The 22,504-nt window shown below is 35.7% G+C and overlaps 1 protein-coding gene across 4 annotated transcripts in view; it reads right to left on the bottom strand.

The window, feature by feature from the left end:
* LOC145675743 (uncharacterized) overlaps positions 1-22,504 on the bottom strand; it is a 76,375-nt gene that overhangs the window by 38,185 nt on the left and 15,686 nt on the right. For 3 of the 4 annotated variants that reach the window (XM_081746384.1, XM_081746383.1, XM_081746385.1), the window contains exon 4: positions 15,923-22,143. The exons of the other annotated variant lie outside the window; for it this stretch is intronic. In XM_081746384.1, coding sequence (XP_081602510.1) covers positions 21,210-22,143 — 934 coding nt within the window. In that variant the 3' untranslated portion in view covers positions 15,923-21,209. Of the gene's footprint in view, positions 1-15,922; positions 22,144-22,504 lie in introns of those variants that run through there. 4 annotated transcript variants of the gene reach the window in all.

The following is a 22,504-nucleotide window of genomic DNA, read 5'->3' as shown; positions in this document are numbered from 1 at the left end:
ACTCCTGGTTTCTGATCCACAACCTCCTGGTTTATGATCCTCTACTAACGAACTCTTTCGAGATAATTATTCTAGCTATCAATTGCAAAAAACAGAAGTCGAATTCAGTTTCTTTCAAGAGTTTCGTGCGGAGTAACGGACGGGATGGACCAAAGCATGGGCGTACCAACTGGGGTGGATGAGGGGGACGCGTTCCCCCAGAAAATTTCTAGGAGGGGATTGTCCTCACCAGAAAATTGTAAAGCACGAATTCTTCCCCAAACATCTCGCGAAAATTATGAAATACTGGAATGGGAACGTCGATTGTCAATGAATAATTCCTGGAATTGAAAGAAATTACAGTTTCATTGAAGAAAACTCTGTAACAATTACCAGGGAATATAAATGAAGTATAGAAAGTAGCGACACTGTATTAGCTACGTCGAAAACTACCACAAAGCGTGCACACATTCATTTGCAGAAAAAATAAAATTTTGAAATATCTATATATTAAAATGCTACGTTTATATGTTTGTGGTCAAGAAACGTTTATATGTATGTGGCAAATTCTTTCAACAATCATATCTCGGAAACTACAAGCTCTGGAAAGATGCCGTTTTCACTGATCGATTGCAAATTTTGTGAAATTTGTTGAGTTATAATTGAATATTTTTTAAATGGACGTTATTTCTTTATTACATTTTTTAGGAGTACGCGGAAGTATTGAAAATTTAAAAAGTAAAGCATCATATCTCAACGAGTTATACATCCCCACACCGCACACTTGTATACGAGGTTAATATATCTCTCCGGCATTTGTTTTATGGTCAAATTATAATGAAAAAGGAAGCATAACTATTTCTCCAGTGTAAGATGAATCTTTATTGTTTGGAGTGTTTGGCCCAATGAACACTATATAGCCTATCACTGACAATATAATTAATTGTGTGTGTGAGCTATATGAAAATCTTTATGAAAATCTTTATGAAAATAGGTTCTAATTGAAAGTACGCAATTCTTAGTGTGTGTTTTCATTTTGAACAGCTACAGCTTTGTGAAAGATTTACAACTTGGTTCCAAGGCAAAAATATTTCGAATTTGACTTAGTACTTATTAAAAGTCTCATGCTCAGCTTCAAATATTTCTGCCTTGAGATTTTATCTTCAGTCTTCCAAGAAAGCGGTATTGGCAAGAAAAAAATGTTGCTTTCTAAGTATCTAAAAAGATTCCTTTCCTTCTACACTTATAGCATTACAAAGAGAAAAGAGAAAATGTGGAATGATCTTTTTTTATTTAATATACCGAATCTTGCTGTATCGGCTTCGTGTAAAAATACCACCATTATTGTGCCAACCTCGACAATCGATGGAAGACTTACAACACTGTTTAGCATCAGAAATATAACTCAAAACCAGCCTAAAAAGATCTTTTTCTTCGTGTGCGGTAGGTATCTTTGTGTGTTCTTTCTAATGTATTGTTGAACTTGGTCAACTGGGCTATGCGCAAGTGCGCCACTGTTTTTGAAAGGACATGTTTTGCAGCGTGTTTTCTCCAACAGTAACGTTATTTAGACAGCTGTTTTTATGTGTTACTGTGAATATAATGTTGATATGAAGTTTTTCATTTCTTGTTTCTGTTTAGTGTTGTTTTATTGTTTGAAATGGATCAATTTGTCATAAGAAAAAGCAAAGAAGACAGCACGTTGGCCAAAGCAGTGCCATTGTTGAAAAAAAGAGAAAAATTAATTCAAATGATAGTTCAGCTGATGGATAACAACCTGAAACTGACAATGGAAATTCAAATCTTGTATTGGTTACCATCGCCATTAGTGTCTATATAAAAAAAACTCTCAATCTTCACGTCTAGCAAGTGGTTCAGATTTTCCCCACCCTTCGAAACTTTCAAAGCCCAATTAGACTTTAGTGTAACCTACAAAATTTCCACAACCGTCCCTGAAATGTCGAACATTGAAATTTGTGCCAACTTGGTTCCTTCCGTGGCTGCACGTCTATCCAAACAAAATTAACGTCATTTTCTGTTTTTACTGTATGGACATCTTGAAAAAAACTTTTTAAAAAAAGTTCTTACTAAAACCATGGAAGACGATTTCTCTACTGTAGGATTTTGCAACTGGAAGAAGGCTAAAGAGAAATAAAGTATACACGAAACTTCAGAATACCATAAACTGCCTGTACTGAGCTACACGCAGAGAAAAAAAAATAAAAAAAAAACAATTAAACACACAAATTTTAGATGAACAACTGAAAGCCAGAAAATTCCTGGGAAAAAATGTAATTTGAAGTATACGTTATCTTGCAAGACAAGGACTCGCATTTAGAGAACATGACTCCCGGTTCAGGAATTTATTTTAGTTGATGAGCCTTTGCTCTGAAGATTTTCCACAATTGAAGAGCCGGATAAAGGGAAACATGAAGAGATGTAATTTCATGGAGGTTAAAAGCCAGAACGAAATCTCGAAACCATAAGTCAAGAAATTGCTTTTCATATATGTAACAAAATGAAATCTCAAAACTCTCCTCTGTTCTCTATCGTGTCTGATGGTTCCCGTGATGTGAATGGCGAAGAACAATTAAGTATTTGTGCCAGGTAAGTTGATGAAGATCTCTGTTCTCATGAAAGTTTTCTTGTGTTCTACAGTATATCAAAAACCTACTGGTGAGTTTATAGCTTCAGTTATTCTGGATGAGATGGTGAGACTCCAGCTTTCAATTGCTCAACTCAGTGGACAAGTTTATGATGGTTCTGGAAATACGAGTGACGGCTCTGCAATAAGTATCCCATCTATTATAGGTAAACAGCAACTTCTAGCTTTGTACGTACATTGTGGAGCTCATAGTACTAATCTTGTGATTAAGGCTGTCTGTAGTGCATCAGAAGTAGTGAGAAACTCTTTGCAGTGGGTGCACGAACTATAAGTATGTTTTCGCAGTAACTTTTAGTGAGGTCACGATTTTCTGCTCTAATCGAGGCTCATGCTTGTGGACTTGTCTTAAACATTGTAAACATTAAATCCGTATGTCCCACTAGGTGAATTTGTAGACTTAGTCTAATAACGAGAGTTGTTTAACATTAGGAAGAAATTCTCTCTAGGTTGCAAAAGATGAAGACTGACGGAATTGTCAACACATCTGCAGGATCTGCAGCTGGGGTTTTGCGACTTTTTGAAGAAGGATCTACGTCTCTTGTTCTCATATGACTAGAAATATTATCAGAGGCTGGAGATTTTTAACAGGACACTTAAAGACCCAATTTCAGTGTCAAAATGGGAAACAATACAAATCATAAATGAAAACATGAACTTGAATAATATGCTTAGTCACTGATCATAAGTTCATTGTACTGCCATGAAACCTACAAATTAATATCATCGCCCTGGAAATCCCATTAATTATAATAAATATTGTCAACAGTACCATAAATAGGATTGTTTTTGTCGCTGGAATAGAACCTGTTATCACCATTGATAGGATTTATCTATCCTAAATTGCAGCACTTTAATTCATGTTATGTGACATTTTGAAAATTAAGGGGGGGGGGGTGCAATGACATCGGTCTTTCTTTAAATTTGGCCCACAATGTTGAGTGAAGGGTACTGTCCCCTCCAGAAAATTTTACGTGGGCACGACTATGACCAAAGTTCTAACTGTCCAGTAATATTATAAATCTTACTCTGTAATCCTAATAATTAGATACATATTTCAGCGTTTTTGATTGTGATCTAGAAAGGAAGAAAAGGGTTTGGAAGAGAATAAAAGTGTATACTACAATTATTATTATACTAAGATGTTTATATCTCGGGATCCAGTAAAGTTGAAGACATGAAACGTATTTGAACTGAAATTGGTATGCTTCCAGATATATAAAGTGCAAGGCTATAGTCCGAACAAACACGGTGGTCTGGGAGCAAAGCCCCCCAGGCATTTCAGCTAAAATTCAGTATACTTGCAGGTATGTGAGGTGCGAGGCTGTAAAACGAGCAAACACTGATGATTGCAGGTTTGAGATGCAAAGCGCTAGACCGAACAAATTCGCGGATCTGGGGGCAAAGCCTTCAGCGAGACGAAGGCTTGTATTGAATAAACTCTGGTGAAGACACTAAGGAGGCTCACACAATATTTCCTTTATTAATAATGAAGTAGGAAGTGATAGTAGATTTATACCACTTCCGGTGTTAGTAGAGGAATTGGACTGGTGACACAATTATATTCTTGGGATGCTTAATTGATTGCAGAAAACTGCGTCTTGCTATCTACTTCCGTATAGAGGTTGACATCTACCAGTTCCAGTTTTAGTAGTGGGTAAAAAATGAAGATGAAGTGTATTCTTAGTCGATTGTAGAAAACCGGCTTACGGTTTTTGCTCTGCAGTGATCAACGTTTAAACCGGAAAGGGTTGATGTCTACCGCTTTCAGTTTTAGTACAGGGTTAAGGATGGAGTTGAGAACGGACGGTTAATCGATTATGGAAGACAGCGTTTTGTTATCTATTACAGTTTTTCTTCCATAGCAATCAACGGTACAAACAGGAAGTAGTTAATCGCTACCACTTCCTGTTTTAGTTGTAGGTTAAGAACAGAGATAATATGCATTCTTAGGACGCTTAACCGATTTTCAGAAACAGCTTCTAGCTTTCTACTAATGTCTTTAACTCTACAGTGATCAATCTTAAGCCGGATGTCGTTGATTTCTTCCACTTCCAGTTCAAGAGTCACCTCCAATAATTTTAAAACATTTTTTCCTACATAATTATGTAACACTTGGTTTAATTCCAACTAAACTTGATACATCTGGAAAGAAATACTCGGGAGGGTAAGGAACCCCTAGCATCCCAAAGAGTGGGGATGGGAGAGCTGACATTTTAAAAATAATTGTAATGATCGATATTCGTGTTGAATCCATGGTTTTCGGGTCAGTCGCTGATATGGATAATGACTGTTTCCATGCCGTTCAAGTTCATCTATGAAGAATCGGGAAGAGTGACATTTTAAAAGTAATCGAAAATGACGGATATTAAAGGCGAATCCATAGTTCTCATTAGTGCTAAGACGAATAGTGGTACTTTTGATACAATTTAAAAAGAAGTTAGAATGCAACTTTTGAATTTAATTAATGTAAACTTATGCATTAAGAAAAACTAGACTATTTGCCATCAAAAGTTGTTGGTGCGACTGTAGAGTTTATTATTATCATTATTTTTAAAGTATACATTTTAAATAGCAATATGACATGGGAGGGAGAGAGAGAGAGACAGAGAGAGATTTCTAGCCTTTTCAACATATTCTTAAACGTTTATAAAGATTTTGTTAAGATTTTCTTATAATTTTAATTTATGTTTGTTTCTTATATTGCAAGTACACACAACTTGTAAGATGTAAATACAACTTAATTTTGAAGAGACTCGAAAATGGTGACGCCAATTCCCTTGTTCTAGTAGCTACCACGCGCGTCTTTCGAGCACGTAGTCACACGTTCGATTCCCAGTGGGAGTCTCTTACAAAATTTGGACGATTACTGTGTTTGAATGTCATTATAATCTTCGAGTCTACGTCTCATATAACCTCGATGCAGAAAGGGAAACCTAAACTTAAATAATTAATTAACTCGAAACCGATGAGAGTACAAAACTCAAGATTTCGGCAGAAAACTAGCACAAAAATTTGGAATAGGAAAAGTATCAAGTATACAGTTGGAGGGGGAGGAAAAGGATGGGAACACGGACATAAGACCATAAAATACATTATTGAAATGTCAGTCAGTGATGATTATAGAGGTGGCCCTTGGGCCTAGAGCTTCGAAATTCCCTATAGGGCATTTCCCGAGCGTGCTCAATGTGAGTTACCAGAATTTTCACAGTACTATATTCACTCATCGTTTATTCAATCCCACCGCACTGGAAAATCTGAAATGAACATTGTCTCCTATCGTGCTCATTATGAATTACATGTATTTTTACAGTACTGCTTTTCACCTCTAGTGTAATGAAATTCTTCCACGAGAAATTCTGTAATCAACACTCAGGCACGTAGCCAAGGGGGTTCCGGGAGGGTCCGGAACCCCCCTTCGAGACCAGAAATGAAAAAATTAAGGAAGAATAAAACAAAATGAAATGACAAAAAGAAGGATCAGCGTTAAAAATTAAAAAGAAAACTACAGGAAGCTTATGTTTACTCTTTCTTGTGAGGAGATTTGTATTACTTGCAATATGGTGGCGAGGTAAGCGAAGTATTCTGGAAGAGTCAGCGAATTTGAAATTTCAAAGAAAGTTATGGAATTCTCAGAATTTTTGCTACTAGTCACGGAGATTTCAAGCTTCCGAAAGCATAGTGCCGTTGTGTAACAGCGTGGACATTTTTAATCATAACTTTTCGTCATCGCATCCTTTCAGTATCAAACATGTTATTTCAAGGAGAATTTTCTTTTGCTCCTTTAGCCTGTCATTTGGAACCAACAGTAGTTGACGGAATAATAAAAACAGATATCATGTTGAAAGAAAGTTCTTTTAGCATTTGATTCAACAGAGAAGGGAACGCATATATTGTAAAACTAGGTGAATATACACATGCTTCGCACAGGGGCTGTGTTTGGAAGTCGATGCCTGTAGGAGTATCACCACTGATCTCAGCAATCACGAAAACTATGGATTTGACACTAATATCCGGTCATTTTGGATTACTTTTATGTGTCTTGGTATCTCACTTCCTCCGGTGACCCCCGGCCCGGAGCCGAATAGCATGAATTTGGAAGTTAATGCGACTTGAGTTTCACCATTGATTTCAGCGACCGCGAAAATATGAATTCGACACTAATTGCTAAAGTGGTAGAGCGTTGATTTCGCATTCGAGAGGTCGTGACTTCGAATCCCGCTGCCTACCATTCTGACTGAGGTTTTCCAGGGTTTCCCTCAGTCCTACCAGGCAAATGCCGAGATAGCACCTACTAAACAGGCCCTGGCCGATACCTTCCCAAATCCTTTCCATTGTTAATGTTGTTGGATATTCAATGTAAAATGACCTCTGAGCTGTATCTGGTGATTGTTAAATAAATAAATAAATATCGGTCATTTTCTACTACTTTTACATGTCCCGGTTAACGCCCCCATGAGACCCCCCTGGTTCGAATTTCGACAAAAACGTTTAACTCTGGTCTGGAGCCTGGACCAAGGTATTCGTGACTAAAATTTGGTAACTCTCGGTCAATTTGTCTGGTTCCCAAGCCGGTTCCGGTAAAAGCCCCCCTGAGACCTCACTGTTTCGAAATTTAAAAAAAAGAACGCTTCGTCCTGATCTGGGGCCTGGGCCAAGGTACCCCTGACCAAAATTTCGTAACTCTCGATTCCCTCGTCTGGTCCCCAGGCCGCACACAGACAGACAAACACATAAACGAACAAACTCTTTATTTTGTTTATATTAGAAGATAGTTTACAAGACAGTATTCAGTATGTACTTTTTATAATAATTGAGGTCATAACGAAAGGAAAATTGTTACATTTGAATGAACAGGAGAAAGACGTAAATATTTCAAAATCTTTTTCAATACTTTTTTTTATTATTTTGCTCGAAATTTCTTCATAGTTTGTTATTAAAGTACTTGCCAATATATCCTCATTTTATTGTTCTAAGAAACCAACCAATATCTGTTCATAGTAAAGTAGTTTAATATGATCGAGCTCCTGGGCCTTCAGAATTTCATGTTCTCCCCCCCCCCCGTTACGAAATCATGGCTAGTGATGGGCAGTGGGAATATTCCCGGTGGGAAGGAATTTAAAAATGGGAATATTCCCGGGTTTTTTCCCTGGCCTATAAATTCCCGGGAAGGAATTTATTTGCATTTCTTTACTTTATCTTCCAAATTATAAGAACAATGTGACTAATTACTTTATTTTAATATATTATGATTTACTTCTAAGTTTTAAAGAATTTGGAGGTTAAAAAAATTAAAATTATTTGACAGTACTTTATGTAACTAATAATATGATTTCTTAAGTTCAATTTCCATTTGCACTAAAAAGTAAGATAATTGTTTAGAATTGGGGGGCCAAAACTAGCAAAAAGTAGGATGATTTATGCAAGAAATGAGTTGATAGTGATGTTCAAGTAGTCAAGAAAGTATAGAAAACATTTTTTTAGGGCAGTACGGGGTTTATACAAAACGGAAAGGTAAGTGGAAGTGATTTATGTGAGAAAAGAAACTGAATTGTTGGTACGAAGATAGAAAACAACGTGCCATGCGGGGCTCTAACCCGCCTTCATTCGCTAACGTTCGCTCTGCAACGCTGTCTGAATTTAATGTTGGTAACGTAATTTAACGCATGAAACCATAAAACAAACGCATCGGAATACAATACCGCAAAAAAGTAGGTGCAAAAGCTTCCCCCAATGCTAAAGAACAGCCAAAATTAGCAAAGTACTAATTTGCAAATGATGAAAAGGAACCATTTTGTAAAGTAATTTAGAATTATGTAGAAATAGAGACGAAATATTATTAATAAACCCTGAATAACCATTAGTGATAGACGTCGGTCTGTCTCCTCTCTCTTACTCGAATTTCTGAAGAAGTAATCGGACTTCTTTTACATGTGAATTAACGTATGGAATTTCGAGATATAGGTAGAATGAAAGGTCGTGTATGTCTATGTTACGTGCTAAAATATAAAGATAAGTAAGTATCTTGCAAGTTTTGTGAACATAAATATGTATGCACAAATATCGATAAATTCGTGAGACATGTATCTTCTAGCATTTACCCAATCTAATTGGTTTATAACATTTATAAATTTAATGTGTTTATAATATTAGTAATAGAATCAAGTTGAGCAAATCCACTTACATATAATTTTAAACTGTTACTATATTATTTTCTACATAATTTTTTCACACATATTTAATTAATAGAACATATTGTAAATACATTTAAGATTATGCGTACTCTCTAAATATAATAAAGTGTTAATAAAGTAACATAGTACCGTTCAGAATATACATTATAAAGAATCCCCTGTGGACAACAGTAATAATATGCTGTGATATAAAAATTAATTCAACTTTGAAATCATAATATAGTAATAGAATGTAATTTTCTTTCTGATTGAACATAAATTCCCGAATAAATTCCCATTTTGGGAATCTTCCCGGGAATATTCCCAGGGAATATTCCCGAAAAATATCTTCCCGGGAATTTACCCATCACTAATCATGGCTAAACGACGCAAAATATGTTCCAGAAAAACAGTTTAGAGTGATCGAGCCCCTTGCGTGATGATCACAGCATTTCATGTTACGGATAGTGATGGGTAGAGGTCTGCGCGGATACAAAATATCGCATCCGCATCCGTACCGCATCCGCAGCTTCTCTATCCGCACCCGCATCCGCATCCGCAACATCTCTATCCGCACCCGCATCCGCATCCGCAGATAATGAGGTAGCAAATATATACAACTTACATATTCTATAATACACGTAGTTTTCTGAATCAAGCGAAACAATATATTATATCAGTTTCATCGTGATCAAATACCAACTACGATAAATAAAATGCAATATAAACCGTGCAGAAACAAATTAAAAATTAATGAACGATTTATATACTTACCCGAGATAATCAAATGTAGATGTCGGACCAAAATAATGCCACGTAGGTAATATCCCCTCAATCGACTAGTTTTAGAGCACGTCACTAAGTTTTTAAACTTCATCATTACTCATAAAAAAAGGGGGCACTTGTTCTAAACACAAAGGCGAAATAGAAATAATGGTTATTAATAAATAAAAATTAATCACAGGACCGCAAACACATCCACATATCCCGAACTGACACTAGAACCAGTAATTGCACTAAATTAAAAAAAAAAATAAGTGACGAAACTAACATCGCAATACAATGCATGCTTTCACGACCAAGTTCATTCGTGGCTAAGCGGTTAGCGTACGCGCCTTTGGCGTGGGAGACCCGGGTTCAATTCTCGGCGGGAGCTCATGTGGTTCGGATTTCATGTTAATCAGTAGGTCCACGTCTCATATAGCCTCGCTGCTGAACGGGACGTTAAAATCAAGTCAAGCTTTCACAATCACGCTTTTACTGAAACTAGGAGTGAAAATAACTTCGAATGCAAACAGGAATAAAGACCCTACCGTTAATTTTGGGAAGAAGCAATAGAGGTAGTTTAGAATTTACTGCTTTTCTTTGCAGCCCCCACTCATTGTTGGACACATTTAGGGTAGGAGAAACAACGCATTGGTTGTTCTTTCTTTCTTTAGCAGAGGCCCAGAACATACATACATATACACATACACACAAGAAGAAAGAGAGAGAGAAACAATTGCTGTTACAAAACTCCAATCCCTCGGAATGTTCATTGAGGTCCGTGGCACCTCTCCGAAGAGAGAAATCTGTGGGGTCGCAAATGTGCATTCAGTATCTGCTATACTTCAAAGGAAACAGTGAAGAAGGATTTTTCTTTTTTTTTTAAGAGAGAAAGATGAGCGTATGATGTGATTTGTTTACTATTTCGGTAACCTACGCGCTTCTCCAGTTTGTCACAAAAAGCAAAGATAATTCTGCTGACCAGTTTTCAGTTTATGGAAGGGGATGCGGTGTTTTAAATTAGGGTATTGGTTCCTGACCTCTCAGGCTAGAAGAACTTTATTTAAAGACATTTCTTCCTCTTCAAGGCGAATGGTCTGACAATTTTCAGCTTTGTCAGAGGGGCTTTGGCGGCAATTACTTTTCTTTTCTTTTCTTTTTTTCTTTCTTTTTTTTACAGCAAATAGCGGTACTTGAGGAATAGCGATGGGGCCTGTCGTTTCTTTCTGTTTAGGTCAGAGATGTCATTCACCTACAAAACGGCTGCTAAAAATATTGAAAACAGCAATACGGTAAAAGGACAACTCTCTCGTGTCATTTTTTGTCCTTTTGCTGTCACTGAGTCACAAACTTCAAACACACTTGTATTTTGATTTTAGTATTTTTCAACTGGTTTCAAAACGAACGTTTCTAGTGCTCTTTCCACCACTATCAGAAAATTCACAGCATTTTTTTTAGGTAGAAAAAATGTAGGAAACATTATCCGCAACTTTATCCGCTATCCGCACAGAAAAGAGATATATATCCGCAAATACCTATTTTGACGCGGATATCCGCATCCGCGCAGACCTCTAGTGATGGGTAAATTCCCGGGAAGATATTTTTCGGGAATATTCCCGAAAAGATTCCCAAAATGGGAATTTATCCGGGAATTTATGTTCAATCAGAAAGAAAATTGCATTCTATTACTATATTAATATCATTTCAAAGTTGAATTAATTTTTATATCACAGCATATTATTACCGTTGTCCACAGAGGATTCTTTAAAATGTATATTCTGAACGGTACCATATTACTTTATTAACACTTTATTATATTTAGAAAGTACACATAAATGTATATTTGTTTACAATATGATCTATCAATTAACTATGTGTGAAAAAATTATATATTAACAGTTTAAGTTTATATGTACGTGGATTTACTCAACTTGACTCTATTACTAATATTATAAATTTATAAATGTTATAAACCAATTAGATTGGGTAAATGCTAGGAGATACATGTCTCACCAATTTATCAACATTTGCGCATACATATTTATGTTCACAAAATTTGCTAGATACTTACTTATCTTTATATTTTAGCACGTAACATTGCCATACACGACCTTTCATTCTACCTATTTCTCGAAATTCCATACGTTAATTCACATGTAAAAGAAGTCCGAGTACTTCTTCAGAAATTCGAGTCAGAGAGAGGAGACAGACCGACGCCTATTACTAATGGTGGTTCAGGGTTTATTACTAGTAGTTCATCTCTATTTCTACATAATTCTAAATTACTTTACAAAATGGTTCCTTTTCATCATTTGTAAATTAGTACTTTGCTAATTTTGGCTGTTCTTTAGCATTGGGGGCCAGCTTTGCACCTACATTTTTGCGACATTCTATTCCGATGCGTTTGTTTTTTGGATTCATACGTTAAATTACGTTACCAACATTAAATTCAGACAGCGTTGCAGAGCGAGCGTTAGCGAATGAAGATGGGTTAGAGCCCAACATACCACGTTGTTTTCTACTTTCGTTACCAACAATTCACTTTCTTTTCTCACATAAATCACTTCCACTTACCTTTCCGTTTTGTATAAATCCCCTACTGCCCTACAAAAAAAAAAAAAAATGTGTTCGATACTTTCTTGACTACTTGAACATCACTATTAACTAATTTCTTCCATAAACCATCCAACTTTTTGCTAGTTTCCCCCCCCCCAATTCTAATTACCTTACTTTTTAGTGGAAATGAAAATGGAACAAAAAATTATATTATTAGTTATGGTAAAGAGGTGGCAAACGGACATGCTAAGCAGTTTTCTGTTGCTTGTATGAACACGAATAGCCGAAGAGAACTCAACATATATCTTACAAACGAGTTAGCTTTGTGCAAAGTAAAAGTATAACAAAGAAATCAGTTTGTGAATTAGTCAAGGATATATTGAACAATTAGTATACAAGGGTGCAAGATGTCCATATGCCCCATGGGGTGGGGCAGAAGGACAAAAATAGTGGGGCAAACGGACAGTTACAGTTAGAATTTATAAACCACTAACACTGTTACAATGAATGCGTACAAAGTATGCATCACGACCATTTGAATCGCATTCTACATGGAACCAGAAAAAACAACCTCTACACATTACCCAGTCTTCTCCCTCGATATATCGTTTCCAGAAGTTAAACTTTTAGCTGTAGCATAGGACAATGATTGCGCTACACGCGCACTAAGTGTTTTGTGAGGTTGTAAGGAACCATGCTCCCAATCTTTACCAACCATTTTTGCATCATTATTGCATGTGTGTTTGAATTTGTTCTAAACAGCAAGGTTGTACGCCAACTTTCGTAATTCGCGTCGAGTTAACCCAAATCCCATTTCGTCCAAAGCAAGTAGATGCTTTTCCAATCCATTTTTTGCTGTGCTGAAAATGTATGATTTCCAAACTTTCGGATTATGTGCGATGATATAAGGCGTCGTCCTAGTGTATTACGAGGGACATTGAAGTTGTCGCTGCAGTTGACAGGCATCTTGTCTTCACGTACGGCTCAAACAGCAGCGGTTATGGATTCATTTTCCTATTTGCATCTGTGTGTTGTGCGAGATCGATAACGTACCATCTTTGGAAGAAATGATAGTACTAATAACAAACTCGCCTCTTAAGTAATATATATACACAGAAATATTGTTTTACTACTTCATACTAACCATTTAGGTCACAGTCCGTTTGCCCGCTAATTGTGTGTCCGTCTGCCCCGCACACATATTGGTTTAAAATATGTCTGACCCTACTCAATAAATGGCACGCAACATTAATGTATTCTAGTGGTGCGTGTGACTATCCATTTATTGTCTGCTGCTCCTTCCGCGAATGTTCAGCAACTTTCCTTCCTTGTCTAATATTTAACTTCTGAAGTCGTGTTTTTAGACACACGTTTTGGGACACTTGCCTCTGTGTAATTGTTGCCAATTCCTTCGCAATAGTGCTGTACACATACGATATTCAGTGAATTCTACTCCTGCGATGTGAAGCACGATCTGTATCCAAACACCACGCAAGACTCAATTCTCTGTTGCCAGGTTAACATATTTCCTATTACCATATTTCTTAACTCTTGTCGGTCTGCCCCCACCGTCCATTTGCCCCGTCCTTACCATATATAAAGTAGGCAAAGAATTTTAATTTTTTTAACCACCAAATTGTTTAAAACCTAGAATTAAATCATAATATATTAAAATAAAGTAATTAGTCATACTGTTCTTATAATTTGGCAGATAAAGTAAAGAAATGGAAATAAATTCCTTCCCGGGAATTTATAGGCCAGGGAAAAAACCCGGGAGTATTCCCATATTTAAATTCCTTCCCACCGGGAATATTCCCACTGCTCATCACTAAGTGAGCAGCAGTCTGTTAAGCGGGTGTTATGACATAGATTCTAAATTTTAAAAAATACTGACCTTTTTATCCCACGATGTGCAGATTTATTTTAGATACCTTCCACCCTCTCTCTGGTCATCGTTTGTAACTTCTTCCCGCTGCTTCTCGTACTGGGTGCATATTTGCGGATCCCAAACGTTTCAGATATCCTCTGATCTGATTGGCCGATACAGATACGATATCACGAGCCATGATCTACATACAGCACAAAGTAAACGGCGAATGCTGTCGGCTGTGGTAGCCGAGTGGGCTAGCGCAACATGCTAGTAAAGAAAATGGTTTTTGGCGTGGGTTTAAATCCTGCCTACGGACAGTTTTTTTTACTATTTTTTTAATTTTTTATAAGACTTCTTTCGTTAAAATAGGTTAAAAAATAATATTCAAAAAGTGATCTAACGATAATTTTTTTTTCATTAAACTTCTTTCATTACAATAAGTTTGCCCTTGTACTATATAGATCCACAGCAAATGAAGTAGTAAGTTTGCCCAGTACTATATAGATGCACAGCTAAATAGTAGTAGTTGTAGTAGTAGGAACGGGTTAGAAGCCCCGCAAGGGTTTTTTGGGTTCTGTTCTCGACATCAAATTGGCAAGAATGCTGAAACGTTTGGGATCGGAAAAACCGCGTACTGGGTCTTCTTCTCGGGGGATATTAGTGAAGTTTCCTGTTCTACCACACATTTACTTATGAAAATTCTTTGTCCTGAAAATGAATTACCTGTGATTTTATGTTGGAAAAACTTAAGAACACTATAACCTTCCACATTGAATACCATTAAACATTATAGTGTAGAAACTATTTACAGGAGTGGTATGCATTAATAAAGTTGAAAGCTAGTTACATATGTTGAAAAGTATATTCTTCACTTTCCGTCATTCATCTTGAATTACTATTCAGAAATATTCTTTGTTCTTGGGTTAGGTTCTTTTTAATTCGGATAGTAGCTGAACCTACGTAATCTAGATATTGTAATTTTTTTTTCATACGTCAGGGTTGCGACCTCCTCGGAAATGAAAGTAAATTGTTTAACTTGATTTTATTGCGCCTAGTTTTCTAATATGTACATAGTATTAAAATGTACTTTTAATTTGTTACTAGTGAATCACATGCCAAAATTCAGCGTCCCAAAAGAAGACTCCGCTGAGGAGAGGTGCTTTAAATAGTAGTACTAAGATACCTGGAAAGTTCTAAAGATCGTGACCAAATTACGGTGGATGAAGATTTAAGCACTCAGTGGCAAATTCTAAGCTTCATAAACACAAGTTTGACTTCTCTTCCTCTTGTTTTTCTTCCGTTATTAGGGCTTGACATAAATTACGCACCCTATATATATCAAAATCCATAGGCTATCGTAACCTGAGAAAATGAACTTTAAAGATTAATAGCTCTACTATTATCGACCGATCGAAGTCGGATCAAAACATTACTTAGAAAGTACCACGTCCCATATTCAGATTCAGACGTTAGGAGCAACGACCGAATTTCTTCTTCACTTGTGGCCGGTTAAAGTAAGTTTTTGAATTGTAGAAATTCGATTCTTTAGAAGCATTGGAAGGAACTCTTAAAGCTTGTTGCACAGATTGTAGAGGAAATTTATGTCTGAAAAGAACACTAATCCTATGCATCTCAGGAGATGAAACATCTTTCAAGATTTTGAGTTACGGTATTGTTATATATCAAATTTTTAATCTTATTTACATAAATATTTTTTTTTTATTGCTGGAGTCTAATGGGACTTCACCCTGAATTGGTTTAACGGTTTTAAAACTCATGACTCAAACTTTGCGTCATGGAGTAGTAGAGCCGATTATCAGTGCTCCTTACCTATCTACTTCACACAATTTTTTTCTAATATATTGTCTAAAGGAATACTGTACAAAAAAAAAAAAAAAAACAGTTTTGAGACGTGTCCACATATCTGGGACTATTATGTCATACTAAAAACGAAGTTTTACCAACTCACTACTTTGGGTGCATGGTGTGTGATCTAAATGCAATTTGGCATCTAGATAATGTCTGAGAAAGCCATAGTTGCTTGGCGAAAGGTTACGCCTTTTTAGCTGTTGATGATAAAATGTATTGCTTTGCTCAGCGAGCAATTTGATTATAATTCAACTTTCGTTTTAATCCATTAAGTCATAATTGCGTGTGAAGGACCACTGCTGTAAGTGAATATCACTGTAAAAATTATTCGTGTTTGTGTTTTTTTGGTCCATTTTGTGGATGATCTGCGGTTAGCATACAACCCAATTCTGTGGTTAATCGTTAGTTTACTTTATTAAAAATATCTTAAAGTAAGGATTTGAGTGGTAAGTGAACGCTAGCCTAAATACCAGTCTGCGCTCCAGTCCATTCCTTGCTGCCCTTTTATTTGAATAAATATTTATTTATTTCTGTCAATATTAAGCCTAATTACATAATGTTTTTTCTTAGGACAAAAACAAATAGTCCATCCAGCAATAAGGGCAGTGTCCCTCAACACGATGACTCAACCAGAGGTGTCTGAGAAAGGCACAACATTGGGGGCAGTAAAATAATAAAACTTGTGTTCTAGAATGATACGGGCTGTTTCTCTCAATCTGTAACATTGTTTGCCTCTATCTTGTATTGAAGGCTGAATTAGTGATGGGTAAATTCCCGGGAAAAATTTTTCGGGAATATTTCTTGGGAATATTCCCAAAATGGGAATTTATGTTCAATCGGAAAGAAAATTGCATTCTAAAAATATATTATGATTTCCAAGTTGAATTAATTTTTACATCACAGCATATTATTACTGTTGTCCACAGAGGATTCTTTAAAATGTATATTCTGAACGGTACTATGTTACTTTATTAACACTTTATTATATTTAGAAAGTACACATAAATGTATATTTATTTACAATATGTTCTATCAATTAAATATGTGTGAAAATATTATATAGCAACAGTTTAATTTTATATGTAAGTGGATTTCCTCAACTTGACTCTATTACTGGTATTATAAACACATTAAATTTATAAATGTTATAAACCAATTAGATTAGGTAAATGCTAGAATATACATTTCTCGCGAATTTATCAACATTTGTGCATACATATTTATGTTCACAAAATTTGCAAGATACTTACTTATCTTTATATTCTAGCACGTAATATTGCCATACACGACCTTTCATTCTACCTATTTCTCGAAATTTCATACGTTAAATCACATGTAAAAAAAGTCCGAGTACTTCAGCACAAAATCGAGTCAGAGACAGGAAACAGCCCGACGACTATTACTAATGGTGGTTCAGGGTTTATTACTAGTAGTTCATCTCTATTTCTACATAATTCTAAATTACTTTACAAAATGGTTGCTTTTCATCATTTGTAAATTAGTACTTTGCTAATTTTGGCTGTTCTTTAGATTTAGGGGCCAGCTTTTGCACCTACCTTTTTGCAATATTATTTCCGATGCGTTTGTTTTATGGTTTCATGCATTAAATTACCTTACCAGCATTAAATTCAGACAGCGTTGCAGAGCGAGCGTTAGGAAATGAAGGCGGGTTAGAGTCCCGCATTGCACGTTGTTTTCTATGTTCGTTACCAACAATTCACTTTCTTTTCTAACATAAGTCACTTCCACTTACCTTTCCGTTTTGTATAAATCCCCTACTGCCCTAAAATAAATTGTGTTCGATACTTTCTTGACTACTTGAACATTTCTTGACTTGACTACTTTCTTGAATATCAATTTTTTTCTTCCATAAATCATCCTACTTTTTGCTAGCTTTGTCCCCCCAATTCTAAACAATTACCTTACTTTTTAGTGCAAATGGAAATTGAACTTAAAGAATCATATTATTAGTTATATAAATTACCGTCAAATAAATTTTTTAACTCCAAATTCTTTAAAACCTAGAAGTAAATCATAGTATATTAAAATTAGGCAATTACTCATATGGTTCTTATAATTTGGAGGATAAAGTACAGGAATGGAAATAAATTTTTTCCCGGGAATTTATAGGTCAGGGAAAAAGCCCGGGAATATTCACATTTTTAAATTTCCTTCCCACCGGGAATATTCCCACTGCCCATCACTAGTTTTGAAACGAAAAGTTTGATGTTTCCTAAAACACATACGCATTTTTATAACGTTTCGCACACATATCATTAGCTAAAATATTACATCCCTACACATGAGAATTTGAAAAATCTTTTTTCAGGAAAGCTATTCCTGACTCATTGCAAGTATAAGATTATTTTTTGATTATACATATGGGACCTTAAAAGACCCCTGTGCTCAAAAGCTTTGTCACACAAATACCAGCGGTGCGGTTTCTCCACTTTATGACTAAGTGGATTGTACTACAATCTACCTTTTTTAGTTACATTTTTTCCTCTTTCAATACAAATAAATGACTTCTTTCAGGTATGATTTTGCATATGATACCTTAAATGGCCCCTAAATTTACAACCTTTGCCACGCTCAGTGCTTTTACGTTACTTCACTCCTGTATGGGTAAGAAGGTGGGATTTGATGTAAGACTTCATCGTAAATGCTTTGACACATTCAGCGAATTCATGTTGCCTCTGCTCTATAAGCAAGTATATACGAGCTTAAGTACTCTTCTTGGCAAAATTCTTGCATCACTCAGAGCACCAATGTGACCTATCTCCTCTTTAAGTAAACAAGTGATACTTTTAACAATTCTTGTTGCTAAAACCCTTCTCATACTCAGTACATGGATGTAATTTCTGTCGTCTATGATTATGAACATGGAGCTTGAAATGACCATTGTGCTTAAGAGCAGTGCCGCACTGAGAGAAGAAATGTTCTTTTTTTCCTGGACGAGCATACGGGACCTTAAAAAATCTCTGCTGATAAAAGGCTTCTTCGCAGTTACTGCAAATGATTGACCCTTCATGTGTATGACTTACGATGTGTACTTTTAAGGCATGCTTTCTAGTGAATCCCTCTACACGGTGAGCACAGATATGTGGTATTTCAGCTGCTTAATAGGGTTTTATTTTCCAATACATTCCTTTATGAATAAGCATGTATACTTTAAAACTACTTATTCAATCAAAAATTGCGCCACACCTAGTGCAAATATGATTGCTTTCAACTGTTTTTGCAATTAACAATGTGAACTACATTCCAGTTTTTCAAGTAAGTCTTTCATCAATAAATGCAGTTGGATATCTGCCAGTATGAAAAAACACTAGATTATTTAAAAGATTTCGTAATAAACGCTGTACTATTATTAATGAAACGTCCTTTCGCGTGTCCTAATAGGGATGTGAGTTTTTCAGCGAACTATCGTACAGAACGCTTTGCCAAAGAGAACACATATCTACTAATGTATAAATAAATAATTTTCTTTGTATTATCTTTATAAGTAAAGGTCTTCCCACAGGAAGTGCTACGAAGTGATTTTTCAATAGAATGTAAAGTGTGTCGTTTCTCAAATCGTCTAAAGCAATAAATATTTTTCTACAGTGAAACCTAGAATATGATCTATCCGAATAGACGTAAGACTTCAAACCTTCTGAACTTCTCTAGAGTATTTGGAACCGGAGATATTTGTACAGTAAATTTTTAAAACAAAATATTTATTTTTTTTTAAATTCTCACCTACGTTTGCTTAGTATACTGAAAACAAAATATTGTTTGCTCTTATGTAGAGAAAGTTTTTAACAATGGGTTCGTAAAAAAACTCCCAGAATTACAAATTGTTTTTTTTTTTATCCAAACGAGCAAATTATTATTTACATAACACATAGTATATTTCGGATTATTAATGTTCATCAAAATGACTTCATTAGTAACATAAGTAAGTAAGTCCGGGTTTAGTAAAATAAAATGACCTCTTGAATTACCCTGCACTATTGGTGACGTTCTCTTTTTTCATGGAGAGTTTGAAATAAAAAATATCTTCACAACTGAAATATTTTAAGAAATTTGTAGGTAAGAAAGTGGATAGTTTTGAGGGGCTACAGTCCGTTATTTCAAACCAGAATTACAAGATAACATTTGTAGTAAAACTTTAGTTATATTGTGCGTGACTGCTTTATCTTCTCTTACATCAAAAAGACTGAGGTCCTTTATATTGCTCCTCTGTTACTTCTTCGCTAAACTTGAAAGAATGGTGACTTTCACATGCAGAAGGAATGTATTCCATTAAATAAGCATTTTACCACAATTAGTTTAAGCATGTCATCAATCATCAGTATGAATAAGCACGCGAAGCTTTTAGTTTCTTTTTTAAGCAATCGCCTTCTAAGAATAAGAACAGTGACGTGTCTTTTCCGAATAGCTTTGCCGCAATAACTAAGATGATGTAAATTTTAAATGTATGAGTAAGACTATCACTATCAAATTGCTTTTATAATTGAAGGGCATGCCACTAAAAGGGCTTAGATTTGGATTTCAACTATATCAATGAACATTTGGATCTTTAAGCAACTTTTGGTTGAAATTCTTTTCCTGCTTATAGTGCAACTAATCTACATTCAATTTTATATGTATTTATAACACGTTGTATAGTGAACAACATACTGAACTAAGTGTTATCGTTTGGTCCTTCATATCCATTAGTTCGCATTCTGAACCATAAGCAACCTTTCTGAATTGACACTTGTCTCTTATGTGTTGCAATGTGGCTTTTAATCCTATCAGTAAGCATGTGAGTCTTCAAACGAGTTTTCGTTGAAATCCCTTTGCCACATTGCGTACAAGAAAATGTACGTACACTTGTATGAGTAATGGCATGATCCCTCAAATCTTATTTTCTAGTAAACGCTTTTCACAATGCAGGCAAGCATGCGGTTTTGCGCCTATATGAGTAATACTGTGTTTCTGTAAAGCAGACATTAAAAAATTTTTTGCAACACAGAGTGCAAGCATGTAGCTTTGCACTTATATCAGTAAGCAAGTAATATTTCAAAGTATCTACTAAGAGCTTTTCCTACTAAGAGGCCTTTTCACAATAAGGTTAAAGTATGCCATATAAACCCTGTATGAGTAAACACGTTACATTCAAAGTACCTTGTGATTAAAAGCTTCTCCACACTAGTTGCACGTATGCCTTATCTTCCCTGTATGAGTAAGCAAGTGTAGTTTCAAAGTATCTTTCGTACTAAAAGCCTTTCCACAATAGGTGCAGGTACGCGACCTTTACTCTGTATGAATAGACATATGATCCTGTAAATCATATATTCTAAGAAATTCAATGCGGACAAGCATGTGGTTTTCCGCGTGTATGAGTAATAGTGTGTTTCTTCAAACTAGACTTTATAGAAAATGTTTTGCCACACACCGTGCAGGCGTGCGGTTTCTCGCCTGTATGAGTAAGCAAGTGAAATTTCAAACTGCTTTTGGTACTAAAAGCCTTTCCACAATAAGTGCAGGTATGTGGCCTTTCCCCTGTATGAGTAACCAAGTGACAATTCAAATTACCTTTGTGGCTAAAACCCTTTCCACAATATGTGCAGGTATGCGGTCTTTCCCCTGTATGAGTATGCAAGTGCACTTTCAATATACTTTTCGCACTAAAATGCTTACCACAATAGGTGCAGGTATGCGTTCCTTCCCCTGTATGAGTAAGCAAATGACATTTTAAAGTACCTTTCTGACTAAAAGCCTTTCCACAACACGTGCAGGTGTGCGGTCTTTCCCCTGTATGAGTAAACAAGTGGTAATTCAATGCACTTTTCGTACTAAAACCTTTTTCACAATAGGTGCAGGTATGCGGTCTTTCTCCTGTATGAATAAACATGTGGTTCTTCAATTTAGTTTTAGAGGCAAACGTTTTGGAACACTGTGGGCAAGTAAATGGACTTGTACCTTTAATCCTAACACTATGATTCTTTAACACACGTTTTGTAATACACGTCTCTCCAGATATAATAGGAGTTTCTGTTGTTTCGGTTGTAGGTGTTACAGTTTCATTTACAGATATAGATTCTACAGAGTGCTCTGTTCCATCAATAGGATACCCGCGTAATGAACATCTGGTATCATTTGGCACCTGAATTAATGAAGCGGACCTATGGGTATCGATTTCCACGCTCGTATGATTTACAGAAGTATGTAACGTCAATTCGAAATTTTGGTCAAGTGTTTGTGTATTTTTGTACCCACTCCAAACCTCGCTATGCGATCTAAAAAATATAAATATATTTTACGTGTGACAGAAAAATCAATTGCTGAATACAAGACACCGAGTGGATACCATTCTTCGTAGCAGAAGACGAAGAAAATGGTGTTACAACGATGGTAAAGAAATTAGGTTCATTGCTGGTTAATAAATTATTTGAGTAATATAACAATTACACGCTGATATCGAAATAATATGCTGTGCCTTAATTACTAAGGTGATCAGGGGGAAATTAACTATGAAAATAAACCACACTATCACTGTGAGATTTTTAGTTGGATACGTGTGGTAAAAGTACCATTTCGCTTTATCAACATGTCACACTTACGTAAGAGTATCTCAACTTCACTAAGACAGAATAAATG

Source organism: Thermobia domestica, chromosome 18, assembly GCF_964235325.1.
Source record: "Thermobia domestica chromosome 18, izTheDome1.hap1.1, whole genome shotgun sequence".
NCBI lineage: Eukaryota > Metazoa > Arthropoda > Insecta > Zygentoma > Lepismatidae > Thermobia > Thermobia domestica.
This window is presented reverse-complemented; position numbering and strand designations above follow the sequence as displayed.